This window comes from Lutra lutra, chromosome 13, assembly GCF_902655055.1.
Source record: "Lutra lutra chromosome 13, mLutLut1.2, whole genome shotgun sequence".
Lineage (NCBI taxonomy): Eukaryota > Metazoa > Chordata > Mammalia > Carnivora > Mustelidae > Lutra > Lutra lutra.
The window spans coordinates 63,111,192-63,128,574 of record NC_062290.1 but is presented as its reverse complement, the minus strand read 5'-3'; the positions used below and the strand labels follow the sequence as shown (position 1 = coordinate 63,128,574).

Here is a 17,383-nt window from a genome sequence, read left to right as displayed (position 1 = left end):
GGCTGGAGGCCCTGGTTCACACCCCTCCGTGGATCACATGGAGGTAGGTGGGAACCCATTGGGCAAACAAAAAATAAGAAAATCCCCCCACATCAATGTGGGCTTTGTCTGAAAGTTCTCAGTCATCACCAAAAGGGAAAATTTTATGAACTATTCTAGGTTGCTTCAGAGTTTGTAAAAATGTTTCTCTAAATATTCCTGACACGCAAAAATAAATAAATAAATAAAGCATTCAATGGTTGATTTTTTTTTTTAAATCCTAAATATAACTGCAAATAGCTGCCAGCACAAATAAGGGAGGTGACTTCTAAGCGAAGCTAATCAGTGGCAGTGCCCAGGAAACACAATAAAAAGGGGAAGGAAGGAAGGAAGGAGAAAGAGAGAGAGAAAGAAAGGAAGGAAGGAAGAAAATGCATGTGTAGTCCCCCCTGCACCTTTATGGATTACGTCTGTCTGAACTGTCTTCCCACGCCCTGGAGGGCTGACACCCCTTCCTCCCGCTGAGAGGGACATGCAGAGAGGGTGGCAGCAGGGAGGGGAAGGGCAGGGCAGGGCTCCTATCACATTACAGGCTGGGGGACAAGTTGCCCACTCTACAAGTCACCAGGATGGGGAGGGAAGCCTCAGCCCCACGGCGCCCTCGCTGGCATCTGCGAGAGAACAGAGCCGCACGGGGAGGGCTTCATCCCACACCCCGGCCCACTGAGGAGCTGTTCCATCCCACGAGGATCAAATAAATAATCTGATTTTTGCTTCTGAACGAATACCTTTCTGAAATGTTTTCGGCACCCTGCAGTTTTTTAATATTTCATAAAATTACAAGTTACCATTTAACAAACACTAACAATATGCCAGGCGCTGACCTAGCCTGTGACCCGCCCTTATCTCAATCCTCGAGATGACCCCACGGGGAGGTCGGAACTGCTACCCCACTTGACTGGGGCTGAGGCCAAGGTTGACACTGGACTTGCTCGAGGCTGCGTAGCTGCAAGGTGTTGGAGCTGGGATGCCCGTGCAATGTGATCCAGAACCAGTACCAACGCAGATTTAAAACAGCCCTGGGGGGGCGCCTGGGTGGCTCAGTGGGTTAAGCCTCTGCCTTCGGCTCAGGTCATGGTCTCAGGGTCCTGGGATCGGGCCCCACATCGGGCTCTCTGCTCAGCAGGGAGTCTGCTTCCCCCCTCTCTCTCTCTCTCTGCCTGCCTCTCTGCCTACTTGTGATCTCTGTCTGTCAAATAAATAAATAAAATTTAAAATAAAATAAAACAGCCCTGGGAGGAAAGGACCAGAGGAAACGGAGATGTGTACCTATACGTGCCGGCTGACATGGGGTTCTGTCCTGTGCACAATCTCATTTATTCCTCGCCGCTCTCTGATATAAGCATGGAGAAACCCATTAACAGATAAGAAATCGAGGCTCAGAAAAGACAAGTGGCTCATCCCAGGTGCCATGACAGGTTCCTGGTAAAGCTCACCTCAGTCCCAGGTACCCTGACTCCAGAACTCAGTGCCCAGTGGGCATCACTCAGCATGAAGCCCCAGCCTGGCCTGCATGCTGTCACGGAAGCCAGCTGAGGCCTGACACACACGGTCCCCGTGGATGCACATAGCCACACATCATATAGGCTACTGTCCCCAGCCTCCCTTGCAGCTAGGTGCGGCCAAGTGAGCCCATTCTGCTCGGTGGGATATGAGGACAGCTTCCAGGTCTGACTCCCAAGCCCCTTGAAACCCTTCTGCCAGTGAGAGCAAGCAGAAGGCAAAGAGCCAGCTGGGGACATGCAGACAAAACGACCCTGGAGTAAGTGGAGCGACAGGACGGAAGCAGCTGGGGCCATGACACTGTGAAGCCCGCCACACCAGTCCTCGACCGTTTCGCAGATGTGTGATATGAGAGACATCAAATTTTTTTTTTAAGATTTATTTATTTATTTATTTATTTGACAGAGATCACAAGTAGGCAGAGAGGCAGGCAGAGAGAGAAGAGGAAGCAGGCTCCCTGCTGAGCAGAGAGCCCGATGCAGGACTCAATCCCAGGACCCTGGGATCATGACCTGAGCTGAAGGCAGAGGCTTTAACCCACTGAGCCACCCAGGCGCCCCGAGAGACATCAATTTTTATCCCATGGAAATTACTGTTATTTTGAGTCTCTGTGCAAGCAGCCAAACACACCCACAAGTTAGGACACATACTCCAGGCTTTGAAGTCAGACAGCCCCGGCCCAGAGCCCAAGGCAGCCGATGCCCAGGAAGCAGGAGCAGGATGCCCTTCTGCGTGGCCCTGGGATGGTCATTTGGCTTGAAATGGGCTACGGCCTTGACATTTCCCCTCAGTTGAACTTAGGGGCCCTCACTCAGCTCATCACATGGCACGTGGCACGACCGCAGCCTCTCCGCCCCAACCATCCATCGGCGGTGCCCCACAGGGCAGAACAGTGAGCCCAAGACCCAGTGACCTTCATGTTCCTCCAACAGCCCTTGGACAGCTCCCATCAGCCTCATATTGAAGCCTGAAACCCTTATGGTGGCTTCAAGGGCCCAAATGGCCTGGTCTCGCCCACCCTTGCAACCGCATCTCCCATGTCGTCTCCCCACTGGCCGATGGTCGCCCCGAGGAATGCCTGCTCACCCCAGCTCCTGCCTGCACCTGCAGCTTCTGGGCTGCCTCCTCTACATCCTAGCTTTTGGCTTAAGACCACCTCCTCCAGGAGGCTTCCTGGCCTCCACCAGCTGGAGGAGGGCCTGTGCCGAAGCTCCACTTCCTCTCCTGCTCCCACTTTTGTTTCGCAGCACTCTCCACCTTGCTGCATTACATTTGCTATATTATTATGTCACGCTATGCTATTTTACACTGTGTTGTCTTACATTATTCTTTACACATTCCCGGACCATCTCCACCCACCAGAATGTGAGTTTATGAGAGCAGGGACTTGTGTTTTCCACAGAATCCCTGGTGCCTAGAACAGTGCCTGGCACACAGGAGAAACTAAAAAAGTGTTTACTGAATAAATAAGGGCCAGTCCAGGACTGCATGTGAATTATGGACCCCAGGTTACTGGTAGGGATGCTGGCCAGCCTCTCAATGGGATATTTCTCTCTGGCTTCAGTTCCTCTCCTGTTTGGGCTGCCCCTCCCACCTTTTAAAGATTTTTATTTATTTATTTATTTGAGAGAAAGAGAGAGAGGCGCGTGGGGGAGAGGAAGAGACAGAATCCCAAGCAGACTCCCTGCAGAGCGTGGAACCTCATGCCAGGCTTCATCTCAGGACTCTGAGATCATGACTTGAGCTGAAATCAAGAGTCAGACGCCCAACCAACTGAGCCACCTAAGCACCCCCAGGGCTGACCGTTTTTGATCTCATCTCAAACTCAACACATCCAAAGCCAAATGCTCCTCTTCCTCTCCCAGACCTGTCACTCCTGCCCTGGATGGCTTTCCCAGCTCTGGGACAGCACCACCACTCACTCAGAGATCCTGCAGACGTCATGTTTCAAATGTCCCTCCTGCCCCTCCCCTCTGCTCCCACTTGACTCCCAGCCTCCCTCTCTCACCTGGGCCAGCCCGATAGCCCCTGGCCTCCCTGCAGAGCTCCGCTGCACACCGTTCTCCACCCACAGGTATCTCGGGCCTAGAGGGATCCCTCAAAGGGCAAAACTGCTCTCCTGCTTAAAATCCCACTTTTGCTCTCCCTGCTCTCAGGACAAAGTCCTGATCTGACCTCAGGTCTAATGCCTGCATCCTTCCCCACGTCTCACATTCCTCCTTTGCCTGTTCCCCATGAAGCAGCTGCTCCTCCCGCCTTCCTGAATGAGTGGCAGGTGCTATACAACCCAGGCGACACCATGCCTCTGAGGCTTTCTACCTTCTGTGCCTCCACTCAGAACCCCCTCCTTCCACCTTTGCTGCCCACAAACTTCTCACCCTTCAAGACATAAGATCGGCCCTCTTCCCGAGTACCCTGTCTCCTGCAGCACCGTATGGCAGAGCTGTCACCACCCCTCCAGCTGCAGCAGGCCCTGAGCCCTCTGAGGACAAGAGCCGGGTCCAGGGGGACACAGGAAGCCTGTTCTGCCCAGACCTGTTCCACCCCTCTGAAGTCATGCTTTGGCCTCCCAAGCGCCGCCACAGAACACCAGGCCCCTCCAGGAGCCCGTGGCAGGAGCTTACCTCTATCACTGTAGTCATCTACAAGAATGACTTCTTCCAGCAGGATGTCTGGGGATGTCTCGAGGACACTATAGACTGTCCGGAGGAGGGTTGACCAGGCTTCGTTATAAAACGCTATGATGACAGATGTCGTGGGAAGGTGATCATAATCATATTTCTTCTCTTTGCACCTGCAGATACAAGATAGCTTATATCAAGAACAATCGAGAACAGGAATCGAGAACACACTGCATACCAGGGGTGATGGGGAGGGAGACGCCAAGGGGACATGGGTCACGGTCTTGAGGCCTCCTTCCGGGAATGGAAAATCATCTGCTGCCATCTTCCAGAGCCCCCCGTGTTCCACTAGGAGCCTTAACAGGTTCTAAGAAAGGTTCAAAAATGATACCCTACAAGCTTGAACTGTGGGACGCTGTTTTTAAGCTTTAGAGGAATTTTCAGATTTGAGCGACACACAAGCTAAGCAGACCAGAAGAGAGGGAGACTGCCACTTCCCCCTCTTCAACCACTCTCTCACCTGTCTGCTCCCTTCTGACCCCATGGCTAACTGCCAGGCCTGTGCTCAGACCGTGCCCTCTGCCTGGAACATCCTCTCCTCATTTCTCTACCTGGCAAATTCTCTGTCCTCCTTCTGTCCCCAGGCCCATGGGAGCAGGCAGCTGCTGGCTGCAGGAGGGGCCCCAGCCAGGCATCCCTTTCAGCGGGTGCCACTGCACTCTGGCCGCTGGCTGGAGTCTCACTGCCCTCCCCAGCACCCTCCCACACCCCGGCCAAACCTCTGCTTCCATAGGCCCTGTGTGGAATGCAGAAATTGGAGCCGCCGCTAGAATGCTAGAATGCTAGAACAGTCTGGAAGGGCTCCGGAGAGGACCCTGACTACTCCCCATCTAGTACCCATGCCACCCCTCAGTCCACTCTGTGGTGGCCTCGAGGGTACAGGTGAGGGGATGTGCCCTGACTGGCAGTGATAGGAACCAATAAGCTTCCTTCCTCTTTCTTTAGTAGGGTTTCCTGTTACTTTACAGGGAAATCTCCCTACTTGACAGAGAATTCTCTCCTCAGAGTAGCTGATGACAAACTCCCAGGTCATCCCAGGGATTGGGCTGTGCCTGGAACTCATCAGCAAGAAGTGCCCAGAGAGGGGAGGAACAGAAACCCAAGAGGGGCACCCGCAGGACCCCGGGGCTGGAAGGGGGGCCTGGCAAGGGGGTGCCGGAAGGGGGGGCTGGCAATGCAAGAAGGGCATATGGGCTGAAGACCAGTCAGGCGGCCTGGACAGAAAGGGAAGGCCTCAAAGACAGGCCATGGGCACATCCAAGAGACGCAGAAGCTAGCAGGGTGAGGAGCGAAGCCAGCTGTGTGGGCTGTCCACCAGGGACCAGGCGATATACCAGTGGGCCCTTACCAGTCAGTCACCAAATATTTCCTGATTGCCTACTGTGTGCTGGATTTAAAACAACAACAACTTCCCTGCTCCCACAGAGCTTACATGCAAGGGGACAATAATCAAGTAAGCAAACATATCAATAATTTCAGGAGGCGATGGTGCTGGGAAGAAAAGCAGGATGCGAAACAGAGGAACTGTTGAGGGGAGTGGGAAGGGGGGAGGGGAGTAGCCACCGAAGAGGTAATCAGGGAGGGCCTCTTAGAGGAGGTGACATCGAGGATGGGATCTGAATAATGAGGAACCCAATTCTGCTGAAAGCAGAGAAAAAGCCCTTTACGTATGCACTTTGTTTCTTTGTGGGTTTTCTCCTTTTATTTCATTATGAACATTTTCAAACATACCAACAGTAGAGAGAATATTGTAAGAAACTCCCGGCACCTTTCGCCTGACACCAACAATTCTCAATGCACAGTCCATCTTGCTTCATCTAAGCTCTCCCTCATTCCCTCCATCCCAGACTAGTGCTAAGCAAAACCCAGCACAGCACAGCATCCATAAATATTTCAACAGACCTAAGGGATAAGGACTCTTTTTTTTTAAATAATAAAATTGAAAACCCTTAAAAAAAAAAAAAAACAAGCGATTCCTTAGTGCTACCATATCTCCAATCTACAATATTTCATAAAAATTAAGATGCCCATGGTTGGAAGACACAGCATTCTTTAAAGAATCTCTAAGGACACATGTCGCCTACCTTCAGGATGTCTTGATTTTAAGATGTCTACAAATCTCAGAAATGTTTAAATATGAAAAAATGACTTATAATTAATGACAGGTTAATACCTGAACTCAAAAACACGTGCTACATTGGCATTTATTGAGACTAGGCTCAGCGAGGTGACTAACTTGGGCAGTTCACAGAACACCTGAGAGTCTGTACCTGGCTGAGGTCCTTGGGCCCAGGGCCCTTGTCCAAGGATTCTGGCTTGCTCCTGCCCCCCCAGGGCGCTCAGCTAAAGATCCCAACACTATCCCTCCCTGCCTAGCCCTCCTTCTGACAAGCCATAGGCCATTTCTCCCGTGCTTCCTCTCCGGGTCCCGCTGCAAGTCCTCTTCCTACACGTCAGGGAAGTTTCTGCAGAGAGCGCGGCTGTCCCTGGGATGGCTCTCGCATAGGCTTCTCCGGGAGACTCTGTGGGAGGCTGGCTCTTCTCAACCCCCTTCACATTCTTATTCCTGCTGTGTTTGCAGGCCTGGCTCTGGACACTTGAAGAAAAGTCAGCCGAGGCTGGAGGGATGGCAGCTCTGGTGTCGTGAAGCGAGAGGGCATCCCCACGAGCCCCAGCCACAGAACCTGAGTCCTTGGACACCACAGACTTCCAGCCCAATGCACAGAAGCCGTCACTTAGCACAGAGCCCCCCAGAGGGGAGTCCAATCCACACTCTAGGGGAGGAGAAGGAGGCTCCATCCTTTGAAGGGAAGGAGAGCAAAGACTTTGTGGATATGTTTAAAACCACTGTGCAGAATGCAGCAGAAGTGAGAATATGAGTCTTCCAAGGTCAGGTCCTAAGGCGCTGAGGTTTACTCTTTGTTCCCACCCATGGACCGCCCTTTCTGGGGGAAGCCAGCTCCATGCAGTGAAGCAAGAAGACTCAAGCATCCTATGGGGACGTCTCTGCGGCAAGGGCCTCTGGCCAACAGCCAGTCCCAACTGTCCATCCCCCCTGGGATGAGTCCTCTTGAAAGCAGATCCTCTAGCCCCAGTTAAGCCTTGAGATGATGAAAGGCCCGGGCAGCATTTTTTCAACTGTGATCTCATGAGAGATCCGGAGCCAGAACCACCCAGCCAAGCCACTCCCGAATTCTTGACCCACAGAGATTATGTGAAATCACGAATGTTTATTGTTGCTTTAAGTTACTAAGTTTATGGTACTGCATCTGCCGAAATAAATCACAAGGAATCTCCCAGCTAAGCCCAAACTGAGAGATGTTTTATAAACCAACAGGCCTGGTACTCTTAAAAAATGCCAGTGTCCTAAGAGACAGACAGAGGCCTAAACAGACACAAGAATTAAACATCACCCTCGATTCTCGATTAGACACTGGGTCAGGAAGAAAAAGATGCTCCAAAAACTGGCACAGTTGAAAAAAATGCAGTATTGTATAAACTTCCTCAATTTGATAACTACGTCATGGTATCCTAAGAGAATGAACCCGTCCCTAGAAAATGCATGCAGAAGTAACAAAGGTTATAGGGTGTTTACTGCTGAAATTTACACTCAAATGTATATAATACTGTAGCACAGAGAGAGAAATTAAGTAAATGGAACAAGATAATGAATGGATCTCAGTGAGGGACGAACAGGAGTTTCTTATGCTATTCTTAAATTTTCTTTGGCTTTGAATTTTTTCAAAATCAAAAGTGTAATACAATAAGGAGGAAAAAATGTTAATATTGCCAGTGGTATGTCCAAACACCAAGCCAATTCTGATTCTCAAAATATGTATCTCAAGCTTAGTGGCCCTAAGTCCCTCTCCTACCTCACTCTTTCCCATTTCCTCCAAAATCATGGCCCTCCTCCAAATACATGTTACGACAAATGGAAAACATATATATGTATAAACATATTAATAAGTGTATCTGCATTTTAAAAGCCCCTGACTCGTAGCCAGGGTGCATGGAAAAGCTATGTAGCGCTGAGCCAGAGCCCACTAGAAGCTTTGGAAAGAATTAATTGCTTATACTCCATGAAAAAAAAAAATGTGTTTCTGTGCAACCTAAAAATAAAGACTTTTTTATTTAAGAAAAAAAGCAAAAATTTAGATCCAAATGTACACAGGTCCAAGGAGGAATGAACGGAAATAAGGACAGTAAACCGAGGTTTTCAAAAATGAAGTTTTATTCAGTTTAAACAACTGTCCTTTCGTGTGAAATCACATCCTTACTGTTTGGTATTAAAATGTATTTCTTCCAGAATGGGAATAAGGAGGAGGGCGGAAAAAGCTCTGCTGGACCAAATAACACCAGGACCAGATGTCTGTCCCTCCTCAATGTTTTTGTTTATGTGTTTTCACTGCTCTGCAAAACCCCAAAGCTCAAGGCCACTGTTCTAGAATGTCTAGGTTCTTTCTCTATTTGTGTCCCTTTAAATCACAAAAGTTCTGGGTACCAGCTAGCAAACCTACACAGAGCTTCAAAACGTTCCTCTTCTCTTTAATCTCTTATCAACATATTGAAGAACTTCTCGGGGCACCTGGGTGGCTCAGTGGGTTAAAGCCTCTGCCTTCGGCTCAGGTCATGGTCCCAGTGTCCTGGGATCGAGCCCCACATCAGGCTCTGTGCTCTGCAGGGAGCCTGCTTCCTCCTCTCTCTCTATCTGTCTGCCTCTCTGCCTACTTGTGATCTCTGTCTGTCAAATAAATAAATAAAATCTTTAAAAAAAAAAAAAAAAAGAACTTCTCACCTAAGGGAACCATCAGAGATACCCTGAAGGAAGCCCACAGTAGCAATTTTTCTTTGTAACATTATTTATAACAGCAAAAAGCTATAAACAATTCCAACAGTCCAACAAGAAAATGTGACACTCGGGGCAGCTGGGTGAAGAAAGGCTATGAGACCATCCCAAACCACATTTTCAGAGACCATAAGTAAAGGAGAATAATTACTGTAACGGTAAATCAAAAAAGCAGGGTACAAATCTATAAGCAGCAGCGGGCGTGCAAAGCAAGCGCGCTCTCACACAAACAATACATAGTAGAAAGAAATATGCCAAAAATGTTAACAATGGAGATCTCTGAGCAGTGGGATTCTTTGCTCCCTTTGCAGTTTTCTGCATTCTAAGATTGTTCTACACCGAACATGCATTATTTTTATAATCACAAAGAAAGATTATTTTTAAAAGGCTGGATCCTATTTCTTTAGCTTCCCATAGCGAATGTCCTCATTGGACAATAATATCACACTTTGACCGCTCCTTTTCTCTTGGCCTGATAGAGTTTCCCCTTCCTTCTTAAAACATACCTTAAAGGCATTCTCCTTCATGAAGTTCAATATATCCTTCTGGAATGTCTAAGTTTATTTCCAGGAAAAATACTTTCCCCTTTTCCTTTTTTTTTTTTTTTAAAGCAAGTTCCCAAAAGTTCAGATTGCAAAACAAATGCTCTCCTAAGAAGAAAATATGCAATTTACTTTCATTGCATGACCAAAACAAGTTGAAAGACTTTTACAAATGTACAAGTCTAACCTTCTAGAATTGTGAAATAACTGTCCTTGACTCAATTATCCAACTCTTCAGTCTGAATCAATTAACTGAAAAAATTATTAACAATGCTTATATGCTTATCCCTATCCTAGGCACTATGATGAAATATAAAATCATTATATGGCACTGCTCATTCTCACTCTCCTGACTGATAAAAAGCAGTACAGCCTCTAATTAGACAAAAACAGCTACACATGCGTCACTCAGGGTTCCACTTTTGCCTAGGGGACAAAACGGAGCTCACAGCCAAATTCACTGCTAAATCATAGTGGGTCGTCCTCTCCTTAACTTTCTGGTATAATTCATGTGCTTTGTAAGGGCAGCGGCTGAATTCTGGTTTCTGCTGTACTTTCTGCATGCTCTGTACTGTACCTGGTAATAATAACATGTATTGCGCGCTGCCCACATCATGGGTAGTGTTGCTAAGCATCTCACCTACATTACTCCACTCTCCCTCCCAACCCTGTTGGGTGGGGACCATAATCTCCACCAGCACAATACGAATCTAGGTATTATAAGGGTGTGGATGAATGGGATATTCTGCAGATCAATGCCTCCTAATCTTCTTTTATGTTTATATTCAAGTTATCACATAAATGTCCTTTAAAAAAAGGAAAACCCAGGGCACCTGGGTGGCTCAGTGGGTTAAAGCCTCTGCCTTCGGCTCAGGTCATGGTCTCAGGGTCCTGGGATCGAGCCCCGAATCGGGTTCTCTCTGCTCAGCAGAGAGCCTGCTTCCCCCTCTCTCTCTGCCTGCCTCTCTACTTGTGATCTCTCTCTGTCAAATAAATAAATAAAATCTTTAAAAAAAAAAAAAAAAAAAAAGGAAAACCCATATCCTTTGCAGTACGGGCCAGCAAGGTCATAATGTACCTTGGTGTGTTTGCTCACCCAAAATCCTTTCTCCTTTCTCCACATTACTGCATTTTGATTTCTCTTTCAGGAACCATGTCTCCTGGACTCTCAGTGCACATGGTCTGTGCAAGGCTACACACACACACACACACACACACGTATGCACACCCCTCTGAGAAGGTCACATGCTCCCCAGGCCTGATCAATGAACATTTTCCATCATGATGACATCAGGTGAGTCACTGAATCTGGGGCCCAGAATAATCTGAACCTAATCCTCACCCTAGACTTTTCTGTGATAGAAGTTAATATATTTTCTTTTATATTCAAGTCAGTTTGTATTGGGTTTTCAGTCACTTTCAACCAACAATAGCAATACGACTAATAGAAAAATAGGTCTTTTTTTTTTTTTAAGTGAATATAGGACTTCCGCTTCTGGCAATATGGAAGACTACAATGCCTGGGGAAACCCTGTTGGAAAAAATTCTTGATAAAATACTTTTGGAAAAACCTTTTAAATGCATGCCTCAGCTTACAGAAAAGGAAAAAAAGTCCTCAGAGTCCAGGAACAACAAGAAAATAACTAGAGTTATGAGACACAGAGCCTAAGTATGCTTAAGATGCTTAAATAAATAAAAGACGCCCTTGAATGAATAACAAAAAAAACAAGAATGACCAGGCAAATCTCATTCAGGACTGACATCTCACAGCCATAGTACATGTGAGGGGGGCAACAGAATATTATCTTCAAATGCCAAACTACCAATTTGGAATTACATACCCAAATAAAATTATCTTTCAAGAACAAGACCAAAATAAGAACATTTTCAGATAGGTAAAACTGAATTCATGAAACTGAATTTCTCTACGGTAATGAATACATGACATGCTTCAAGAAGGAAAAGAACCCCAGGAAGTTCTCCGAGATCCAAAGACCACCCAGAGTTCAGGAATGAATGAAGGACAGAGAAAAACGATCACTTTGCGGGTAAATATAAACAACAACAACCAACAAAACAAACCCCACATTTTTTTAAACGTTTTAATGTGTTGGTTTAAAAGAAAGAATTAAAATCCTGGAGTAAAATGGCACAGAAATCGGGAAGGAAACCGACCAATGTTAAGGCATCATCTGAAGGCCCACAGCGAGTGATTAACTTTAGATCCTGCGGACTTGAATACGTACTTTCAAATTGATCGCTGAAGTTAGGAATGAACAACAGGACTGCCAAATTAGTAGGGAAGAAAAAGTGGAATAAGAGAGGGAGAGAAAAAACTTCTACAGACTCAAAAAGCAGCATTAAAAAAAAAGGAGGAAAGGCAAAAACAATTAGAAAGTATAAAATAAGAAGGCATAATCAAAATAATCAAACCCCAGTGTCTTGTAAGCATGAGAAAAAAAAATATATGTATATGGACTACTAGTTTAAAAATCAAAGATTGTCAGCCTGCATGTTTTCTTTAACGACCACACAAAATCAAGTGACGTGTTACTTAAAGATACGCCCACAACATAAGGACACAGAATGAATGAGAGTAAAAGGATGGAGAATGGTATCACGAAAACACTAACTAAACCTGATTATGTTTTGCAGGCTGAAAGCACTGATTCAAAGAAAAGATGCTACTCTGACAACCACAGATGGGTCTGGTAAAAATTAATAAAATAAGGGCGCCTGGGTGGCTCAGTGGGTTAAAGCCTCTGCCTTTGGCTCAGGTCATGTTCCCAGAGTCCTGGCATCGAGCCCCGCATCGGGCTCTCTGCTCAGCAGGGAGCCTGCTTCCCTTCCTCTCTCTGCCTGCCTCTCTGCCTACATGTGATCTCTGTCTGTCAAATAAATAAATAAAATCTTTATTAAAAAAAAACTAATGAGGGCGCCTGGGTGGCTCAGTGGGTTAAGCCGCTGCCTTCGGCTCAGGTCATGATCTCAGGGTCCTGGGATCGAGTCCCACATCGGGCTCTCTGCTCAGCAAGAAGCCTGCTTCCTCTCTCTCTCTCTGCCTGCCTCTCCGTCTACTTGTGATCTCTCTCTGTCAAATAAATAAATAAAATCTAAAAAAAAAAAAAAACTAATGAATTAGCTTCATTAATGGAAATATGGGTCAGATTGTAAAAATCTAAAGGCACCATGTTTGAAGCTGCCAAACCACATCTATATTTTTTCTTCGTTCGGGCAACATTTTAAATTGGGTCATTGATACACTGGGTATTTGGGGGGAGGTTGACTTGGAATCTAGAAATGCGCTATTGAAAAAATCTATTTGAAGGATTTGCTGTTATCAATATAAGTACCATTATATAGGATAATATCTTTCCTTAAATGTATTCTCACTTGAAAGGGAAGGAAGGAAATATATACTGAGGTTTTTTGTTTGTTTGTTTGTACTTTCGGTAGGAAAACTATATCACACATGGGAAAGTTACAGAGGGGTCAAATTTGGATAAGTATGTGGAGGTTCCTTAAGGAATTAAAAATAGAGCTTCCTTATGATCCTGCAATTACACTATTGGATATTCACCCCAAAGACAGAGATGTAGTGAAAAGAAGGGCCATCTGTACCCCAATGTTCATAGCAGCAATGGCCACAGTTGCCAAACTGTGGAAAGAACCAAGATGCCCTTCAATGGACGAATGGATAAGGAAGATGTGGTCCATATACACTATGGAGTATTATGCCTCCATCAGAAAGGATGAATACCCAACTTCTGTATCAACATGGACGGGACTGGAAGAGATTATGCTGAGTGAAATAAGTCAAGCAGAGAGAGTCAATTATCATATGGTTTCACTTATTTGTTGAGCATAAGGAATAACATGGAGGACATGGGGAGATGGAGAGAAGTGAGTTGGGGGAAATTGGAGAGGGTGACGAACCATGAGAGACTGTGGACTTGGAGAAACAAACAGGGTTTTGGAAGGGAGAGGGGTGGGAGGTTTGGTGAGCCTGGTGGTGGGTATTATGGAGGGCATATATTGCATGGAGCACTGGGTGTGGTGCATAAACAATGAATTCTGGAACACTGAAAAGAAAAATAAAAGTATTTTTAAAATAAAAATTAAAAAAAATTAACCTGCAGTTTACAACCTTGCTGGGGAAGCCAAGAAACATCAGTCTCATTTCCACACCATGCGTGATGTTGTTCCAAAGATACTGTTGTTACAAGAACAGTCAAGTAGGCCACCTCTCTGCAAGAAGGGGAATCCTAACCAATCCCCACCCTCCTGCCAACCCCAGCAAGACATGCTTTCTTTTGCTAAATTACATACTTAGAGCTATTTGGAAAATTCTTCACCATCCCACCACCCAAGTCCTGATCCCCGAACTCAGATACACATTTGCAATATTAGCATTAGTGAGGCTAACACCTTGAGGCAAGGATTCAAGGAACACCTATGTATTGTTGGCACACTTTCCTAAACAGCTGTTCAAAATCCTTCTGTTACGGCAGAGAATGTCTGATGGTCACAGGTGCCATCTCCAACCACGTGCCTGTGGAAATGCACAGCCCCAAGGGCACAGTCACTCCACAGCGTCTTTCTCACTGGCTACATAGGTCAGAATACAAACAAGAATGACATTATTGTGATTATCTCAAGGATTTTCATGGATCTATAAAAACAAACTCTGCAAATATTGGTACAACAGTAGCAACCGTTTCCTCGTGACACACCCTAAAGTGGCTGTGATGTCACCTCTAGTTTCAACAACAGGTGATCTGTTTTGAATCCCTGCTTTGTCTAATTCTAGTATTCTCCCACTTGCATTAAAAGCACCCACACTTCATCTTCTGAGTAATTTAAACCCCAGAGACCCTAAGACAGTACATTTCAACCCTAGATGAACATCAGCCTCAGCCTAGGCCCTACATACAGAAATTCTGGGGAAAGTCCTTAGCATCAATATGTCTCAAAGCTCCCCTAGGCCACAAATCCAGCTTTCTGGCTCCACACTTTGGTCTACTGCCATCTCAGAGTGAAAGTTCCATCTCCTCGTCCAGCTCAGAGGAGATGGTATTTGTTATGCAACAGAAATAAACAAAAACAAATAACAGAAACAGAAATAACAGAAGTAAAGCTGTGCTCTAGTCCACTGGCATGTGAATTATCAGACTCACAGAAGAGCGGGGGTCTAACACCAAGTTTCAAGGAATTAGAGCCAACACTGAAGCATCTTTATGGGTCTGGCCAGTCCAAGAGAGTGGATGCAGTCTCCAGGCTTGCAGACACCAAGAAGAAGAAGCCAGAGTCCCTTGGTAATTCCCAGCTCCTTGCCTATGGTAACAGGTTCATCCACTGTAGTGTAAAGACCAGTTAAATATGTGTATGAACCCATGTACATACTCATATTTGAATATGTTCTCATTCACATACCCATAGGCATAGTTTTCAAAATCTATTTCTATACCTGGAAAAGTCTAAAAGAATACACAGAAAAATGTTAACCGTGGTTCTCCTAGGGCAGTAAGTTTACAGATGATTTTTATTTATTTTTTGCTTCTCTGCATATGCTAAAATTTCTAGAGTGAACATGTATTGCTTTTATAATGAAAATAAACAGATTGGGGTGCCTGGGTGGCTCAGTGGGTTAAAGCCTTTGCCTTCAGCTCAGGTCATGATCCCAGGATCCTGGGATCGAGCCTCACATCAGGCTCTCTGCTCAGTGGGGAGCCTGCTTTCCCCTCTCTCTCTCTCTGCCTGCCTCTCTACTTGTGATCTCTGTCTGTCAAATAAACAAATAAAATCTTTAAAAATAAATGAAAAAATAAAATAAAATAAATAGATAAATAATTGTCTGCATACTAAAAAGGAGGAGAGAATCAAAGATCTGGGTTTTAGATCAGCTTTGCCCAGGATCTGCATGTTACTTTGGGGGCATGGCTTTTCTTCTCTGGTTAGACTGGATCTCCCTTAGGGCCTTTCCCTTTGTGACATTCAAGGATTTTAACCATCCCTCTGCTTATCAACTAAAGTCCCAAGAGACATCTCCCACCCCACCAACTCCTGGCATGTAGCGCCACTCCAATTATAAATTTATATTCTGCCATTCTGGTTTCCCAGACCTGATTAGGCGCTCACCTTTGTATGAACTGTATGAGAGGCCCCAACTTTACGGGCCACGCTGAAGTTAGGCTTCATGGCCTGGTCTGGCTGAGAGTGACCCAGATCAGGCTCACCTTTCTCTTCAGCTAGGCAACAATAATCCATCAGGCCCTGCTGTGGGAATTAAAGGCAGGAGGCATTCATACTTCTTATCACGCTGGGTCTGGATTAACTTCCCAGAGTCAATGCAACAGCAGGATCTATAAGCAAATCCTGATAGGACACAGGGCAGCTGTGTCACCATGGAGACGGGATGCCATAAGCCCCACAGGTTATCCACAGTGCTTGAAAGAGATTTCTCAACCTGGGACAATAAAGGAAGCTGGAACCCGGAAAAGAAAAAGTTTACAACCAATCCCTTGGTGACTCTTAAAAGCAGCCTCCTGAGTACCCTGTTGGCAATAGGGAAGGGGGGAACACTAGTAAGAACTGAGTACACGGTGTGTTCAACGTTGTATTAATTCCTAGGCTGTGTATATTTTTTTTTAAAGGTTTTTTTTTTTTTTAATTTACTTGACAGAGAGAGAGAGTGATCACAAGTAGGCAGAGAGGCAGGCAGAGAGAGAGGGGGAAGTAGGCTCCCTGCTTAACAGAGATCCCGATGTAGGGCTCCATCCCAGGACGCTGAGATCATGACCTGAGCTGAAGGCAGAGGCTTAACCCACTGAGCCACCCAGGCACCCCGGCTGTGTTATTTCTACTCATTCCTTATTCTGCAGATAGGGAAAGTGGAGGAACTGTGACCAGCACTAACAAAGTTCTACTCAAAAAGATTGAAACAGAGAAAATGCCTCAGGCAAAAAGCATGAAGCTAGACATGAACAGATGCTGGAAAATAGGGAAGACGGTGAATCCAAGTCCTTCCCCGCTCTGCCGAAGTGGGGTGGGGATCACTTCCTGGAGCAGGTACTCATGCTTTCTCTACCCAAGGATTCATGGATCCCCAAATTCTGAAATCAGCACAATGCCAAGGGGGCCAGGAGGGTCCCATTCCCCATAGCCAGTTCCACCGCTTTCCAGCTGTGGGGCCCTAGGTGAGTCACCTGTCCTCCCTGAGACCTTTGCCACACCTCTAAAGCCGGCATGCCAAGGAACAGGAAGGAGCGGAAAGTGCACAGTGCACAGAGGAGGCCTCCCCACCGGTTACTCCCAGGAAACCCCTCTATGAGTCCTCTTCCTCAAAGTCTTTAAGAACGGGGCTCAAGTGGGGACCTGGAAGATCCCCACTAATGGAACGAAGGAGAGAGAAGACCAGAAGGTCTGTCCTTTTACCAGCTTGCTCTCTTCTCACTTAGGCAGTGGGCACAACCCACCCAGCCAGCAGCTCCCATAGAAATTGGGCCTCTAACCACACCTGCTCAGGGCCTGCATCATCCACAAGAGTGAGCTGAGCTGAACCTCGGCCAGAAGGAGCCTGTCCCGCCACCTCCTTCCGTCTCTCCTCTGCCTAATGCTCAGGAATCAGATCCCATGAGGGGGAAGCCTCCGACTTGGCCTTCTGGCGACCTTTTATCTCTCCTGCTGGAGCGCCCTCCTCTCCTGGTTCTTTCAAGGGCCTGGCACACACAGATAAGTGAAAGTGGACCCTATCTCAAACTCTAACAGTCCTT

General features: G+C 46.4%; 1 protein-coding gene across 1 annotated transcript in view; it reads right to left on the bottom strand.

The window, feature by feature from the left end:
• Window positions 1-17,383, bottom strand: part of GALNT12 (polypeptide N-acetylgalactosaminyltransferase 12) — a 40,024-nt gene that overhangs the window by 21,790 nt on the left and 851 nt on the right. Inside the window, 1 exon segment of the mRNA XM_047700722.1 lies at window positions 4,167-4,336. Coding sequence (XP_047556678.1) covers window positions 4,167-4,336 — 170 coding nt within the window.